At 38.5% G+C, this 19,102-nt stretch overlaps 1 protein-coding gene across 2 annotated transcripts in view; it reads left to right on the top strand.

The window, feature by feature from the left end:
* The window catches only part of ITPR2 (inositol 1,4,5-trisphosphate receptor type 2), a 444,505-nt gene that overhangs the window by 206,800 nt on the left and 218,603 nt on the right, over positions 1–19,102 (top strand). For both annotated transcript variants that reach the window (XM_037144844.2, XM_053662176.1), the window contains 2 exons: positions 8,364–8,492; positions 9,701–9,821. In XM_037144844.2, coding sequence (XP_037000739.2) covers positions 8,364–8,492; positions 9,701–9,821 — 250 coding nt within the window. The remainder of the gene's footprint in view (positions 1–8,363; positions 8,493–9,700; positions 9,822–19,102) is intronic.

The raw sequence follows: 19,102 nt of genomic DNA, 5'->3' as shown, positions 1-19,102 counted from the left end.
AGCCAGAAACCAGATCCATGAAGCTGGAAAAGCACGATGGTGACTTAACATAGAGATGGACTAAATTCCCACATTACAACAAAGGTATGAAATCCTGGAACAACTGATTTACATCAGTGAGTAATACCGAAGGTAACCCGAGGCAAGGTATTTGGTAAATTGGACCTAAAGTATCATAGGATCTCATAGGAAGAGACTGCCAGTCATATAGTTTTTAGCATGTGCCTGTATATATTTCCATTAACAATTATCTCACTATTTTTGAGACAACTGGTTTTATTATTGTACAATTTTAATTGTTAAAACCTCTTCTACTGAGATGAATTTTTTATGTAGTATAATTTTTACCTATTCTTTGGCAGCTCCTTGGAATGATTCATTTCAGCAAAGCGTAGGTGTCTACTGTAACCAGCATAGTCTCACTAATGCTCGACTTTGAAATGATAAAATTGTACAATGTAAAGGAACTTAAGGTCATTTAGGTTGACTTCAGACTGCACCTGAGTTGTAGAGAGATTATTTACTAGCCCGAGGTGACTTGCCCAGCTGTAATGGGAAAGTCTGCTGCTGTCTAAGCCAGTACTTTTCCCATAACAGCTTCTCTGACATGTTCTGAGAGTCTTAACCATTTTCTCCATGTCTCCCAGTGGTTCCTCTTCCGATACAGTTCCTGGGCTCATTATGGTTTTCAGTATACTTTTGGGCTCTCTCTAATTGGTATTTTTTTTAAATATGTCATTTGAGATGGAACCCAGTGCTTCAGGCTGGATCTGCCAGCATGAGGCAGAGTATTATTTTTGTAGAAATTTGGTGAATAATCTCATTTAACAGGCACATTAAATACTAATAGGTAGTAACACCCATACCACCTTGTACCTTTCAAAGCTCTCTATTAAGACACTTTAATTGGTATCTTTCATTTTCCTGTTTGCACCCTCTTTTCTTTTATCTCGTTAAGACCCATATAAGAAAATCTTTCTGAAAGACTTTTTAATAAACTGCCGATAGGTTGCATCTCATACTCAGTCCATTCTGATTTGCCGACAGAGGCTGCATCCGTGTCCTGTAAGTAGTCCAGAGTTAGGCAGTCAGCAAAGCCATTAGGCCCATGAAAAGCTGTTCCACTGCCTTCTGAGCACTTAACAACAGCCCGCTTTGATCTATGTTCCAATGCAGATAAAATTGGTGTTTATAGGGCAGAAGTGCTTTTCTTTGCCTTTATAATTGATTGTTTTTACGGGGTCAGGGGATTTGAATCATGATGAGGAAGCACATGGAGGGAGGTGGACTGTGGTTAATGTTAGCCTCAGACTGCATTTTTTCTTTTGAAGATGTTTCCAATTTTGCTATCAATTTCAAGATTCTATAATGGCCAACAGTACTATAAGTGATGTATGGGCAGAATGAAATTAGAGCAAGGAATGACTTAAGAGGCACACGTAACACAGTGTCATGTCATTGTCCCATCAATCACTGCTTAACAAGATACATCAGAGTATTTTATTTTCAAATACATCACTTGAGCCATTCTTTCTCTTTACTTAGCTTACCAGATCTTAGGAAGTAGGAGTAAAGACAAAATTTATATGTACTTTGAAACACACTTCCCAAGGTCTCTAATTTGTTAGGATTGAATAGGTTTTCTTTGACTGATGGTTTGCTTCTATAATTTTCTTGACTTTCTTAAGTGGAATGAGCCATTGAAAGGTCTCACTTTAAAGGGTTCTTTTTATATGGTCTTATTAGCTAGCAATGCAGGGAAGTGGAGGGCACAAAATATTCTATAAAGCTTATTCTTGAGGTAGCACCTTTTCCTCAGGTGTAATGCTAGTTTTCTGTTCAACCTTCATGCTAAATTATAAGGATGGTTCCCACATGCAATGAACGCTGTTTGGCTCTTCTTGATTGATGATTGTTTGGTCCCTGTCTTGAACCGTACTTTCTACCCTTCACAACATTGGCTGTAATTACCATAGTTAATCAGTTCCTTCTTGAAACACTTTTTCAGTTGGCCCCCAGAATATTAGTCCTCCCACTTCATTGGCCACTCCTCTGTTTGCTGTTTCCTATGAGTTTTTCTAGCTTCAAACATTGGAATATGCCAGGCTCAAATCTTAGACTTGCTCCCTTCTGTCTCTACAATCATTTGCTTGCTGATCTCATCCACTCTCCCAACCACGATAACAGGCTGATTGAAGCTTGGACCCTTCCCCTGATGTCTAGTCACACATATCCAACCACTTCTATTTACCATACTATTCAAAGACCTGGTCACAGTGATCAGATGAGAAAAAGAAATAAAAGGCATCAAAATTGGAAAGAAGGAAGGAAAACTCATTGTTTGCAAATGACATGACAGTGTACACGAAAACCCTACAGACTCCATCAAAAAACTACTTGACCTAATAAGTGAATTCAGCAAAAAGAGCAGGATACAAAGTTGATATTCAGAAATCAAAGGCATTTTTGTATACCAACAGTGAAATACGAGAAACCAGAAAAAAAAAACCCATTTGCTATAGCAAGAAGAAAAATAAAGTATCTAGGAATAAACCTAACTAAGGAGGTAAAAGACCTGTATTCAGAAAACTACACAACACTGAAGAAAGAAATTAAGGAAGACACATACAAATGGAAGCATGTAACATGTTCCTGGATTGGAAGAATTAACATCGTTGAAATGTCCATACTACCCAAAGCAATTTATAGATTCAGTGCAATCCCTATTAAAGTACCAATGGTGTATTCCACAGATATAGAACAAACATTTCAGAAATTTATATGGAACCATAAAGGACTTTGAATAACTGCAGCAATTTTGAGAAAGAAGAACAAAGCAGGAGGGATCACAATACCGGATATCAAACTATATTATAAGGCCACCGTAATCAAAGCAGCCTGGTACTGGCATAAGAACACAGACCAAAGGAACGGAACAGAGAGCCCAGAAATAAACCCGAGTCTTTATAGTCAATTAATATTTGACAAAGGGGGCAGAAGCATAAAATGGAGTAAAAATAGCCTCTTCAACAAATGGTGTTGGGAGATCTGGACAGCTACCTGCAAAAACATGAAACTTGATAACCAATGTACATCATACACAAAAATAAATTCAAGGTGGATAAAAGACTAAAATATAAGTTGTAACACCATAAAAGTCCTAGAGAAGAACATAGGCAGGAAAATCTCAGATATTCCACACAGCAATATTTTCACCAATATATATCCCCTATAAGCAAGGGACATAAGGACATAAGAATAAACAAATGGGATCTCATCAAAATAAAAAGCTTCTGCATGGCTAAAGAAAGCAGCATTAAAATGAAAAGGGAACCAAATGTATGGGAAAACATATTTGCCAATGATACCCTTGGGACAAGGGTTTGAGCTGCAAAATATATAAAGAACTCATATGACTCTACTCCAGGAAGACAAACCAGTTAAAACATGGGCAAAGGACCTGAATAGACACTTCTCCAAAAAGGACATACTGAGGGCCCAGAGACATATGAAAAAATGTTCAGCATCACTAGCCATCAGAGAGATGCAAATTAAAACCACAATGACATACCACTTCACACTGGTGAGAATGGCCATCGTAAACAAATCAACAAACAAGTGCTAGAGACAATGTGGATAAGAGGGAACCCTAATGCATTGTTGGTGGGAATCAGACTAGTGCAGCCACTGTGGAAAACAGTATGGAATTTCCTCAGAAAACTAAAAATGGAACTGTCTTTTTACCTGGCAATCCCAATGCTGGGATTATACCCTACGAGCCCCAAAGCACCAAAGCAAAAGAACCTATGCACCCCAATGTTCACAGCAGCACAATTTACAATAGCTAAGTGCTGGAAGCAGCCTAAGTGCCCATCAGTAAATGAATGGATCCAAAAACTATGGTACGCTTATACAATGGAATACTATGCAGCAGAAATAAAGAAGGTGCTCCTACCCTTTTCGATAGCATGGATGGAACTCGAAAGCATTATGCTAAGTGAAATAAGACAGGTGGTGAGAGAAAAATGCCATATGACCTCATCTATAAGTGGAACCTAATCCACAAATCAAACGAGCAAACAAAATATAACCATAGACATTGAAATTAAGAACAACCTGACAGTAACCAGAGAGGAGGAGTTTGGGGATAATGAGGGGGAGAGGAGGAAGGATTTTCAGGAACGTGTATGAAGGACACATGGACAAAACCAAAGGGGGATAGTATCAAGAGTGGGAAGTGAAGATGGCTGGGGTTGGGGGGAGTAGTAGGGGGAAATGGAGACAACTAAACTTGAACAACAGTAAAAATGAAAAAAAATTATATTTTAATTAGGTAAAATTAAATAAAATAAAAATTCTAGTTACTCAGTCGCACCAGCCACATTTGAATGCTCAGAGAGCATGTGTGTCTAGTGCTTACTCTCCTGGACATCACAGATTAGAAGATTTCCATCATGGTAGACAGTCCTGTTGGAATGTGCTACTCTAGCGTATGATAATTTATTTAACCCAATCTGTCATCTTTGGCAGAGTGGCAGTTGTTTTTAGAAAAGAGACAAGGGACATATCTATATGCAAGGGAAGAAATGTTAGACATAGTTATGCCTAGAAATTTCAATTAATATTTGTTTTTCCAATAAATGATTTAAAATTCCTACCATGTGCCGACATGCTCATTACATGCAATGGTGAGCAAGTCCAGACTAGTTCCTGGTGTCCAGGGACTTACATTCTACTGCTGGGGACTAAATTTTACTTGCTCTTCTAGAAACCTCCACCCTGCTTCCTCACTTCCTTCAACTCTAGGTTTAAATGTTGCCTTATACAGAGACCTTCCCCAAGCAATCTAAACAAAACAGTAATCTTTGACTACACCTCCTCCACCACACCCTATACTGCTTGCCCTTCTGTATTTTTCTCTAGAGTCTATTATTTGCCTCATTTTACAACTTATTTACATATTTATAAATTTGTCTATTGTATATTTCTCTTGATTAGAATAAGTTCTCTAATAGAGTAGGGACTTGACTTGGTTCATTGCTATAACTCCTAATCCAACATTTACTTGTAACATAATAATTTATGTCCCTAAGTGAAACTCCATGGCATTCGACAAACTGTTACAGGAAAATGAAGCAACCAGACACTGAGGGATTCTGGAGTACGAGGTTTATTAACGTGTACGGACGCAGAGGAGTCAGTCTCCAAATTCTGAGCCCCGAACAAAGGATTCTTGGGGTCTTCCTGTCTACATAGCAAAGCGGGATACAGAAGGGGAATGCAGAAGCTAGTTCTAGCTACATGGCAGAAGCAGAGTACAAAGGCTAAATGTGGAAGTTAGTTGTAGCTGCGGGAGTGCTAGTCCTAGCCCTTGTGAATATCCTGCTGTTTGCTTTCCCAAACAGCCCTATCACTTTTCCTAGGGTGCTTGGGGTTTGGGTAAACAAAGGTTCTTCAAAACTTCCCATATCAAAACATATAGCAAAATTCACCTGGAAATAGAAAGGGACAAATATTTTAAAATGTGGATTTATTGTTTTGGGGGGAAAGGCAGTGATGGTGGATTTGTTTTTCAACTTGTAAAACCATTTACAAATTGAGAATCGTTTCATTCTTACAGAGTTGGGTTAAAATGTTTACAAATGACGAGACAGGGTGTATAGCAGAGATACAGGTAAAGATTTAAATAGTGACTAGTGACATACTATAAGGCAAATCTTAAGTAGCCTAAGAGTGAGGCAAGAAATCACTATTCAGTAAATGTTTGGAGGACAGCTGGGTATCCATATGGGACAAAATTAATCAGATTGTAGAAATCGGGTTCCCTGCTGCCGCAAATCCTGGAGAGCTTAAAGAGTTAACTGGGAGTCAGGATGTACATAGGGATGATGGAAGGGTTTCAATAAAAAACCAGAACAAAAATATATAGAATATTCTTTTCTTTTGTGGGTTTTTTTCTTTATATTAAATAAACAGATATGATCTAAATAAAAAATAGTGCTTGAATGCTAAGAATTATTTTACCCAGACTTTTAAAAAACTTCTTACATTTGACTTAATTTATATTTCTATGATAATATATTCAAATTATACACACTTTGAAAATAATTACTGATGTGGACCCTGGCTTGTGGGGTCCGCCGCCACATTGTGGATGAGGTAGGAGAAGTTCACACGGACTACTGAGTCCTGTGAGGAAAAGGGACAGCATGGCTTTTCTCTCAAGGGCAGCAAAAGCCACAGCCCTTGCCGTGACCTTGCCATGACTGGCCTTTATTGGGTTTCTCAGCACATTACCTGATGGTCCTCATTTACTATGCACAGGTTGCTGGTAGGTGGCTACCTTTTACAGAAAACAAAGGGGCCAGTGCTGCTAATCACATCACAGAAGAGGGATATTTGCAAATGAAAAGGCAAAAGTGGCTGAACCAGTTACACTTATCCTTGGAAGGTTTAGCATGGATTTTAGGAAGTTACTTTGCAGTAAATGTTTGCCATAAATTCGGGTGAGGGGATTTTTAGCAAAAAGCAAGACTCAAAGCAGCTGAGGCACATTGCAGGCCTGATTCCCCACGAGAGAACCTATCCGTGGGCGTGGCTCCTATGCATCTCTGAGTGGGGCCCACACCAGGCAGAACAGTCTCCTACAGTTACACTATTCACATTATGATGAAGATATATTCAAATTATGTACACTTTAAAATTATTTATTATAATAGAACATAAATCAGAAAAAATATTGATTATCGTTATGTATTTAGTGGTTGTGCTGAAATGAAGACAAAAATAAATTTGGTGTAATACACATGTAATAATTTACAAATTATGTGTTTTATTTTGTTACTCAATACTTTGCCAGCTCATCAACAGAACATCCTGTCTGCACAATAATTAGTTTCATTTGTGTGACATTTTGCCTACTTTATTTAAGAAAAAAAATTTAAACCTAGACTTTTTATTACCCAGGATTTTGAGGGAAGCCTTTATTGAGAAATAAACTACATTTATGAACCCACTGACTAAAACAAGCCCTGTTGGCACTTGAACTAGTGAACCTTTGTAGATAATGCCACGCGAGACTACGTTAGCTCTGGAGAGCCCCACACAATTCTGTGAGATGTTGCTGGGCAGAACCGGTCTGCTACCTATTCCACTTTAATGTATCTTTATTTCATAGATCAGAAAATTTCCCTATAAAAGCCAGTGCTGGAAAGATACTAAATGCAGTAAATCCTACTTCATATCCATCATGGGAAAATCAATTTTATATTAGTTCTGGGGTCACATTAAATTTTAGTCCTTGGTTAGCTGTTCCACAAATACAGCCTAATGCCAAGTTAACCTAAAACAAAATAATAGTACTTTCTTATGCTTCCATTTTTTATATTAATTGGTTCATTCATTTTACAACGTTTATTGAACATCTTGTTATGTCACACACTGTGTTATATGCTGGAACGATAATGAGAAGATTATGTAACTCGACATAACTTATTTCCTTTAATTGCATTTTTTTCTACAATAACTGTATGGGATTACTTGTAATAGAGCCTTGTCAGGTAGATGTCATTTAATAGATGAGGAAAAAGTGAACTGCCCCAAAGGGAAGTAACTTGGAAGCAAAACAAGCCCTGTGCTGTTTCTACCTCCCTCCGGCAAATACTGTTAGTTTTCAAATGAAAACACTGGGAAACGTGGTCTGAGAAGTATTTCTCTTTTGAGCATTTATTTGCAGAAAAGGTTTTAAAGCAATATTACACTGCGTTATATTTATTCTTTTGCTTAGTCACCTTGTTGAAACATCTGGAACATATGGCCACCATGATATTTACCCAGCCTAGTTTTCCGAATACTTACTTTCTTACCCAGCCCTAGTTTTTACACTTTGTATCCTCTCCTCCCTTTCTTCCTCTTTTTATCTCTGTTTCTTGTCTTTTCATCACCCGTAGCTTTTTTCATTTGTTTTTCATCATGTAACTTCGCTTTAGAAATTTGTCTGCCCCAACATACTTGGAAGTTTACAGTTTGTTCAACAAAATTTAATCACATGTGAAGAGTGGAGTCTGTGTTCTTCTCTGATTCATCCCCAGCTTTGCCATTGTCTCTTCTTGCTTTCCCGACCCTGAGGAGCACGCCCACAAGCTCACACACCCATGCTTCCCACATCAATCTGTGCATTAAAAAGTCAAAAGTTTTGGAAAGGATTTTATCCTCTCTGAGCTTTCTGTTTGGCTTGGTACTATAAGTGAAAATGTGTAGCTATAAATCACCATTTATAAACAACCATTTTAGGACAATTTTTAGAAGGTCCTAGTTACAATTCAAAGATGTGATACAATGTGTCTCTTTGTTTCCACCCCCAGGTGTGCAACACGACCACTGACAGGAAGCACGCAGACACCTTCCTGGAGAAGTGTGTGACTGAGTCCATAATGAGCATAGTGAGCGGCTTCTTTAACTCTCCATTTTCAGACAACAGCACCAGCCTCCAGGTAACCCCAACACACGTGTGCAAAGATGTTCCTCCACACAGCACCGATTTGCCTCATTTGAGTGGGGAAAACTTCAGTCTGATTGGGAAGTCATTTCCTGCACTTCTGAAGTTCACTGTTCTGTCGGATTAATTTGCTATTATCCTCTTGGAGTTCACCAAACTTTATTTCAGATAAAGAGGCCCCATCCTCAAGTTAATTTATTCTTGCTCTCTCTCTCTACACCTAATGGAAACTTTCATATTGTTTATGAGCTGTTTGCCAAGTGGCGAAATAAATTATGTAATTCTCTAAATGGGGAGGCATTTTTGACACAGTGATTTCACTTCAGTAATTTATCCTGAAACAATTAGCAGGATTTTGTATAGTAAGATTTTCATTCAAGTCTTTATAAATGTAAAAATTGGCATCTACCACAAACAGGGGAATAGCTAAATAAATTATAGTATATCTGTAGTATGGCTTTTAAAAAATTGTTTCAAAAGAAATATTGATGATTAGGAAAATGATCATGAATAAGAGTAAGTAAAACAGGCTACAGAATTGCCTTATAGCGTCATCCAAGTTTATACACATATATATGTGGAAAAACTCAGTAAAGTGTCTTCAAAATTGTGATACTGATTATCTCTGTATAGTAGGATAATTGGTGATTTTCATTACTATGGTTTCCAAATATTTTACAATGTTTGGGTATTGCTTTTATAAAAATACCATTTCAGTTATGCTTTCTTTAGGAAAAACTTTAAAACAGTTTGATAGAAGCATTTCAAAATTGTTGTCTCCTCTGCTTACCCATTGTATGAAACCAAAACAAACAAACAATCAATCAAACAAATAAATCTAGAACACCTTCTCTCTATTTATACTGCCAAATAAACTAGAGTATTTATTAAATATATACTTAACCAGAGTATTAAATACATACTTAAATGACTTGAAGTCATTGACTTCAAGAAATGCCATATTATTCTGATTAAGAACATAGTTGAAATGCAGATAATTGATTTTTTTATAGTGTCTGGCATGTGCTTGTCATGAAGTGGGTATGTAATAAATATTTTTTGAATGAATATGCATTGAATAGCTCTGAAACTAAAAGCTGGTGTGTGTTTTGTTTCAAAAAGCCTTCTGGATAATGCATAGACATTGTATCAGGTGTGTTAATGGTTTAGCAGCCTATTTGCCTGCCTTCTCTCTCTTTACAGACACATCAGCCAGTTTTCATTCAGCTGCTGCAGTCTGCCTTCAGAATTTACAATTGCACCTGGCCAAACCCGGCGCAGAAAGCCTCGGTGGAGTCCTGTATCAGAACTTTGGCTGAAGTGGGTAAGTCAGAGTGTCCAATTTTACTTACTTTACACTTTGTTAAAGAATCAGGCTTTTGGCTAATAGGGAATACAAGCAGCTTTTCAGTTTATGTCACAATAAGAAAGCAGGTATAGATTCTGTGAAGCTGAGCAGCAGTGATCGGCAAATGATTTGGAGTATTGCATAATTTTGGGGAAGAGAATATAATTATTACATTTCTTTTAAAATATTTATTTTTTGTTTAATTGTTCTATTTCTAAATTTAAATTTAATATGCATATGGTACTGTAAGCCAGCTCAGTGAGATTTTATAGAAATGGGTTTAGTTGAATTATGTCAAATTTTATTATTGAATTATCTATTAAGTAGCCTGGCTTATTAATACCTTCACATGGTTGTAGGGCTATTTGAGGGTTTTTTAGTTTTCTAATTTTGTTTGACATCCATCTGTATTTATTGAGGGCCCATTATATGTAGAAGGCCTCAGAAATGACAAATGGCAAAGGTTAGTAAATTCTGGAATTTCTCATAAATCCTCTTCTCTTCTCTTCTCTTCCTTCCTTCTCTTCTCTTCTCTTCCTCTTCCTCTTCCCCTCTTCCCCCTTCTCTTCTCTTCCCTTCCCTTCCCTTCCCCCTTCCCCCTTCCCCCTTCCCCCTTCCCCCTTCCCCCTCCCCTCCCCTCTCTTCTCCCTCTCCTCCCTTCCCCTCCCCTCTCCTCTCCTCTCTCCTCTTTCTTGTTAATTAGGGCCACCCCATGGATGGCAGAGGGGAGGAGGGGGAAGACTTACAGACTTGGCTGGACTTAAAAACCAGAGGACCTTGACCATTCCCTCTGCAAGGGAGGTTCTGCAGACACCAGGAAGGGCAGCTTACAGTGCATGTCAGGACTGCTGACTGTTACTGAGCACTTACGCTGTGCAATGCTGAGCAATTTGCATTCATTCTCTTACTTAATCCTTAGATAACTTTATTGATTATTTACATTTTGCAGATGCAGAAACAATAATCTAGATAAAGTAACTTGGCTAGGGTTGTATGTGCTCAGTAAATGTTTGATAAGTGAATAAATGATTTAAGTAATTAATGACCATTTTACATTTTTTAAAGTTTTCTCCCATACCTAAGTGCCATTGACAAAATTTAATGACTGCTCAATTTTAAGTAGAATATATTAAAAAGCAGTTATAACCCAAGAGGATCAATGGAAAATTATTAGAACTAAGTGACTAATAGGGTTTATCCAGGTGTTTAATTATAAATAAGTATTAAACTTGATAGATTTTTTTGGTATACTAAAAAGAAACCATACATTGTAAAAAGATATAATTCACAATAGCAATAAAATATTAAATAAGGGAAAACTTGAGAAATGTGAGAGAATATATTATAATGTGATATTGGAGGATAGGAAAGATTTTAATAAATGGAGATATGTACTATTCCTAGACTGAAAAATTCAATTTGTAAGAATGCCGGACATTGCTGGAGGCAGAAGTGACAAAGCTGACCCTACTTTGGAGACATCAGGAGAGGGCAGGGGTCTTTGGAAAAGGCAGTAACACTGGGAAAAGCGGAAGTTAGCAGGAAAAGAGGAAGGCCAAATACCAGACGGGTTGACTCCATAAAAGAAGCCGTAGGTGTAAGTGTGAGAGCTAAACAGGGCTATTTTGGAGAGGACATTGTGGCCATCACCCATTCATAGCATTGCCCTGGGAGGCGACTTGTTGGCCAGTGACACTCAAGGATGCTAGTTCTCCTTAACTGATAACTTCAGTGCTTCCAAACCCAGACCCCTCCCTCACACAGGCCCTGCTCTCCTCACTGCCCACTTGGGCTGAGGCGCCCCCTGTGGGGCCACACCCCCCAAAGATTTGTCCCCTGGCAGGTTGGCCTCTCACCCCCTCCCAGGGAGGCTCCCGCAGCCCGAGTCCAGATGCCTGCTGCTTCGAGAGCCACCGTCTTCTCCGAGCTTGGAGTCTGACTCTGTGCAGGGTCACTGGGTCACAGGAATATCCTCATCACCTTTGATACCCTGCCAGCCTCTCCTTCAGTGTGGGTGCCCTCCTCACCCCGCTCACGTTCCGATTCTCTGCTCCACACAGGCTCCTTCACTCTGTTTTGAGCTCCCACCCCCTGGACCACTGCATCTCCTGGTGCGCTTCTTGCCCAGCGCAGACACTGAACTTGGCTCCTTAAAGTTTCAGGACTGAGTGGTTCAAAAAAGGAAGAGGCCATAATATGTGTCAAAAATAAAGAAGGACATAGAAGAGAACCTAGTTTTTATTTGAAAAAGATACATATAGCAAAATGCCCAGAAGGCTATAAATAAAATATTAACATTTGTTTTCTCTGACTGGGGGAATTATAGATGAATCTGCTCCTGTTGTTCATGCTTTTACATAACTTCGGAGCTTTTAATAGTATACTTTTCAAATGATAATAAAACATTACTAAAATTTTTATTTGGACCAAATCAGCTGGGAAATAGAGCAACCATAAAAAGACACAATTCAAAGGAAAACCAAAGGAATATGATGATGTTATTTTTCTTCATAGGAACACAGCGCCTCAGCTGCCGAGTATATTTCTATTTTTCCATTTTAAGGAAGTCTCCCCTCTTCCCTTCTTCCTTTTTTCCCTCTCCTTCTCCTCTTCCTTGTTTTCCTCCTCTTCTTCTCTCAGTATTTAGCAAATGCAATGGGGGGAGACACCAGCTGGCCCTACACAGAGCACGATGCTCACGACAGCTGGAAACCGAGACCCAAAGGCCTTTGCAGCCCCAGTGAGGTCACAACCTCAGCGGCTTCCCTTGTGCGGTCCCGTCACTTCTTGCGTAGTAGGGTAGCTGGGCTTTGGGGCTTTAAAGTGGTTGCTGAAACTACGTTAGTCTAAAGATATCTTTTATTTCTAAGCTAAAACATTTCTTTGTCTACTATTTCCTCTACTGACCAAAAACCATATGATTTAACAGGAAATTTTAGTTGCCTTTTTGTATGCTATGAAGACCTGTGATGGGAAGTATTGTGTAAAAATTATTTTAGAATCTGTAAATCTATAATCAAGAGAGCTTTTGAAGAGTGATATTTTGGTATATAAATCTCACTTTCATCTTTGCGAGAAGGCATGTTTTCCTCCCCCTCTGCAGCATTTTCACTGTCTGTGTGAACAGTTTCGAAGCTCTGGGAATTCCGTTCCAACTGTTGCTCTGCGTCCCTGCCTCTCCTTCCCCCCGGTCCGTAAAGGCCTTGTTGAACCCCGTTGACTTCCTTCCTGGACCCGTGTAAGAATTCAGTGCTCTCTCCTTCCTCACTGAAACAAATCTGCTGCCAGAGTAATCTTCTAGAAGTGAAATTCTACCTGTTCCAGCAACAGAGACCCAGCCTTCAGCTGCGTCCCCTTGTCTAACAAAGGATGGATTCCCCCTTGCAGCATTCGTGGCTTCCACAACACAACCCTACCTTCTTCCTTTGTGACCTCTCTGCCCTGTGGCTTTCACACCCCCGCTATGTGACAGCAGCCCGAGCCACTGTGTCCCAAGCATTGCTCACACCAGAACTCTTTCTTTGTCCAGTTTCCATCACTGCTGTCTCTCCACATCTTTTCCATTACTCAAATTCCACCGTCGAAGCCATTCTGGACTCCCTTAGCCGCTTGACCACCATTCCACCACTTACACTTTTCTTATGGTCTTCAGTTTATTCTAGCTTATGTCATCTGAAGTCCATATCTTATCTCCTCTGTTAGATTTTGGACGACAATAACGATGAAGTGCCTGTCAGAATTAATATACAACAGTATGGTGATTGTGGGGGAGATAGGAGTGGGTGGAGGTAGAAGAAGGTATCAGAGGAATAAATGGTAATGGAAAAAACACAATAAAAAGTAAACTATTAAAAATGCAAAAAAATAATGGAAAGCTGTTGTCTAGGATGAAGAAGGTGAGAAGCAAATTCTGCTTTGTGATGGTTAGACTGTGTCTTTTTTGTTGGTGAATGCTGATCATGGAAAAACATGTAACCACAATTAAAGGCATTCCAAAGTGAGCATCCATGGCAGTGAAGGGCTCTGTCTCACTTTGAGTAGTGATTAAAAACACTTGAAATATTTAGACAAAAGATATCTGAAGGGAACAGAATGGTTATCTTCCAATATTCGAAGGCAAGAATGGACTTTTACAGCTTCCTCAGAGGAGGTTTTAACTAACATGTGACAACTGCAAGAGGCAGATTTTTGTCTCACTGTAAAGAATAACTATTTTACAGTTCTCTTCTAGAAACCTCAGGGTCACATTTTATTCTCCCCTTTTGCTCACTTCCATTAAGCCAAAGAGCAGATTCTGTGGGTTCTGCTTCCTAAATACACATTTTTTTGTCATGTGTGACGCACTTGTCCAAATCCACCATTATCCCACGTGGGTTACAGAGGAGCCACTTGACTGAAATCCCGACCTCCACTCCTGTCTTTGCTACATGGCAGGTACAGTGATCTTAATGTGTAAATCAGGTCGTATCACTCACCTGCTTAAAACCCTCCATTGCACTTAGGATTTGAATTCCTTACCATGGCTTAGAAAACCATTCATCTGAGCTTTATCTTCTCCTACTTTCTCACCCATCCCCCAGACTCTGCCCTATCTACACTGGTCTTATTTCTATTTTCTTGTCTACAAAAGGCATCTTCTCTTCTTAGGGCATTTGCATTTGCTGTTCCCTGTATTGGAATCCTCTTCTCCCAGATCATCACATGCTCAAAACTTAAATGCTCAGTGAAGAGTTGCAGTATACCCCACATGGTGTCCCTGCTTCTTCTGCCCCTTATCCTGTCTTCCTATTTTACTTTCTTCTTAGCAATTTTCATTATTTGAAAGCATCTTGTTTGCTTGATTCTTTGTTGACTTATTTTTACTTCTTTGTTGTCTGCCTCTCCCATTAAAATGTAAACTAGGAAAGCAGGAACTTTGCTTTGTGCACTGATTGTTAAGGCCCGAAAGTGTCCAGTGCTGACTAGCAGTTTAATGAGTGTTGGACAATAATCCATGTACTAGTTTTATTGGAGATAGTGAAAATTATGTTTGGGGAGGTTTAATAAGTTGCCCAATTAGTAAGTAGTTGAGTTGGGTTTGATATGCAGGTTTTTGAGTATGAAGTTCATGCTATATCATGTTATCCCAGAAGTACTATCGTAGGAAGCCCCAACATGGAAACTAGAGCTATGGTAACTTGGCTCACTGGGTAAGGGTCTGTCTGAAGTTTTAGAATTCAGGTGCAAAATCACTTTTGCATTTCAGCAGCTCTTTAAGAATACAAAGAAGCAGTAAAAATTAACATAATTCAAACGTGTAATAATTTATAATATTAAAGAAAACAAAGTATACATATTTAATAAAAATATAACAAAGTCAAGAGAATAATATCATGTTATTAAGCAAGTTTTCATGCATTTACCAATTGCTTACACATGCTTCTGTAAATGCAAATGTCTATTAGTTACATTTACATAACACTTTAAAGTGTTCCCAAGTATATTAGTTCAACTCATCTATCATCAGAAGTACTCAGTTCTTTTTAAAATTTGTATACTGGATACAAAAGGTAGTGAAATGCAGCAAAGGCACTCACTAAATCAGCCCTTACCTTGCCGAGAGTGGGGGTGTTTATCAGTGGCGTGTCCTGTGACAGAGACGTGAGTGTTAGCCCCGTTTCACAGACGGGCACCGAGGTCAGCGAGGTTAGGCCACCCAGTCAGGGTCACACAGGCAGATGGGGGTGGCCAGGATGGACACCCCTCCTAGACTGACATGTTAACAGACCTTTGTGATGCTCTGCTATCACCCATCAGTTTGAACAAACATTGCATGTCTTATACCTTGAAAATGTAAAAAATACGGATAAATGTTAGTGCCCTTGGTCAGTCCTTGCTCCTTACTCATTTACATAAAATACAGCAGTACATGTCAGAAAGTACTCTGAGAAAGCCCTGGCCGGTGTGGCTCAGTTGTTTGGGCGACATCGCACAAACTGAAAGGTCACGGGTTCGATTCTGGGTGTGGGACATGTCTGGTTGCAGGCTCTGTCCTGGGTCAGGGCACCTGCAGAAGGCAACTAATTGATGTTTCTCTCTCAGACGGTGTTTCTCTCCCTCTCCTCCTCCTTCCCTTCCACTCGCTATAAAATAAGAAGTAAAAATAAAACATGTTTTAAAAAGAAGTACTTTGAGAAAAAGCCTTTGAGAATGAGTTCCATATTATTTCACTTCAAAAAAGAATTGTGTCCCACCTGCTTCATAATCTTAAAATGATTTGGGGGATTAATAGTGGGTACTTTGTTGGCAAATAATCTTATTTCCAAATAGAAATTCTGTAAAGTATCTTTTACAGATGGTTTGAATTATCAACATTAATCCTCAAGCCAATTATTCCTCCCCAATTTGAACATGTATAAAATTTTAACCCTTTGAGTAGAGAAATTTAGTCTCTATTATAACAAACATGCCTATTTTCATGCACTTATAGTGTTATTGTTGACTGTAAGAAGAGCCTGATGTAATATATTCCTGTAATTATGATTTTAAAAACTCTATTACTACTTTAAGAAATTAAATCTGAATAAGTTACAAGATAGGACAAAATCTTATAGTTTTCCACATATTTATTAAGTCAGCCGATTTACAATGATCCTTCATTATCTGAGAGACATTATTCTATGTTGGGGAAATATAGTCTGTCAAACCGTGTTTCCTGCCCTGAGTGATTTTCTAGTATTTTTGGAGTAGATGCGACATGTGTAGAAATCACAAAGCAGCAAAACTAAGTACCTCCTCTACTGTCAAGTTCTAAAGTCTGTCTCGGTGCTCAGTGAATATTTACTATATGAATAAAATAAATGGATGACTACAGATAAATGAATGAATATTCTTCTGTCATTGGCTGTATTCTACTGTGTGTCTGTATTCTAATTTATTTATCCCCATTGCTGGATATTTCTATTGCTTCCAATCATGTTGCACATGAGGCAGACTCAGGGAACTACCTAGGAGTAGAATTTCGGGGTATTCTCATTTTGACGGATGCTGTCTTCTGTAGATTGTTCAGTTTACATGCCACAAGCCATGCAGGGGAGTAGCTTTCTCCTTGATGATGTCCTCAAAACCTTAGGTTTTTGCCAATCATATAATGGAAACATATCGCCATAGTTTTAGTGTGTGTATCTCTTTTTGTGAAAGAGAAGGAAACCTTTCTGTGTGACTGAGTCGCTAGTTCCTTTACAGCGAACTGTCACTTCTTGTGATTTGCTTACTTTTTCTAAAGGTTTTCTTTTTTAAAATAATTTGTATTGCCCTTTATTTATTAATTAAATGAACTGTTGGCTTATAAGTAAGTATTTTTCCTTACTTTTTCATTTGTCATATGAGTCTGTATTGATTTATTTAGGCAGAAACTTATTTTCTTTTAGGCTTTTTAGATTCTCTTTTATCTTCAGAATGTCCTTGATCAGTATGAGATGTTTTTCAAATTCCCACTGAGAATTCTCACGGTCGCAGGTTTTCTGTCTCTCTCTTTGTGTGTTTGATGTGGCTACTTACAATTTGGAGGTATCTGGAATATATTGAGTTGTTAGGTATAGGGCATATAATCAACTTAATTTCTTCCAGATGACTAGCCAGGTGTGCCAATACTTGTTGGTGCATAACCCATGCAGTTATATTCTATATTCAGTTTGGGGATTAATTCCAGGTAGTTTCAGCGCCAAACAGGAAAGATGCATTTCATATCTTTAATGTTTGTCATACTTTAAAACACTAGCATTTCAGTACAGATTTATCCTGGATATTTTGACATGGTGCAGAAAAGGTGCCATTCTCTGCCTACCCCGTGACACCTTCCTTGTGCACCTACCATTCTTGAAGGCCCGTAGAGCCGGGCTTGACAGCCAACCGAGATTCTAATTAATGCTCACACTTCCTGTTGCCTTCCCTCCTACCTGTCAGTTTATCTCTGCAAGCAGTTTTTCCCAGGGCACCTATCACTGCAGTGCGCGTGTTCTCAGACATTCTGGTCTGGCAGATACCATTGGTGATTTTGTCTAATTAAAAATTTTTTAACATCCTACACAATATTTGATGAATAATCATTAGAAATAGATTTTGATTACATCTTAAAATGACTGCAAAGACTTGTCATATCCAGAGAATTTTTCAGGATTTATAAGGCTAATTAGTAGGTGTGCCTAACGATCATAGTACCTGTGAATAAAGATGGCTCATTTCGGAGAACTAGCTCTCTCTAGGCAAAGTTCTACAAAAGATAAATGTGTTAATAACAATCCATGCTCTCACCTATTAGTTTTTAAGGACTCCGTATTCTTACTCTCAGCAAGACAGTGTCTCGGTTGCACCCTAACTCAGCAGCACAGTCATAGCATTTCTTTTTTAAGCATTTTGAACTTGAACATGACCACTAAAGCACACAGTTGGAATTAATGCTACATGCAGAAGAATGACTAGTTGTAGTAAATTCATTAGTTCTTTTTTACTGAGAGGAAGAAGGGACAGGGAATAACTCATAATTTTAAAACGACATCTTCGTTCACTTTTCAGTATACTATTTATAGCAGAATTTTTCTAGCTGAATAAAAAGTAAGCTAAATTTCCATCATTTTTTGGTTGCATTTGAAAAATGTCGTTCTAGTTATTAGTGCCCTTGTGAGATCATGAATTAATTCTTATCTTTTCCTAGTCACAGTTTTTTTTTCTGCTTTAGTTTTAAAACAATATATGGAAAGCCCTATTCACATTGTCAACTTCGCTTTCAAATTGGTATTTATAATATTTTGACAGTGCAGAGAATCTATTTCAGGCCATGTCTTTAAAGGTATTAATATTTTAACATTTGCTTGAACATTTTTTATTTAGTATCTACGCAGCTAACTCACTTTTAACTCAAAGTCTCTCTTCCCCAATTGAATAGTTCATTTTCTTTTATTTCCTGGAAATTGTGATTTAGCCCTTGGCTGGAGTTTAGCTTTGGGCGTGAGACAACAGTGTATGTTACCCATATATTGTGCAATTGTGCTAAGACAGAAGACTAGAAAATACCAAGTCAAGTGATAACAGTTTTGAGAAAAAAAATTTTCTTTCAACAAGTTTTGAATTATGAGAGCCTCCTCCGCCTGGTTTGTCCTGGTGCTGGCCATGGTGGAATGGTGGCTGCCGCTCACACAGGCATCCGGGAGTCTGGAAGGTGGGTGAGATTTTTCTGACCTCACTAGTGGGGTGGGGGAGCTCCAGAGCTAAGCACAACG

Source organism: Artibeus jamaicensis, unplaced genomic scaffold (genome assembly GCF_021234435.1).
Source record: "Artibeus jamaicensis isolate MK-2021 breed Jamaican fruit bat unplaced genomic scaffold, CSHL_Jam_final contig_233, whole genome shotgun sequence".
Taxonomy (NCBI): Eukaryota; Metazoa; Chordata; class Mammalia; order Chiroptera; family Phyllostomidae; genus Artibeus; species Artibeus jamaicensis.
Note: the sequence above shows the minus strand (reverse complement) of the source record. Positions and strands in the feature narration are given on the sequence as shown.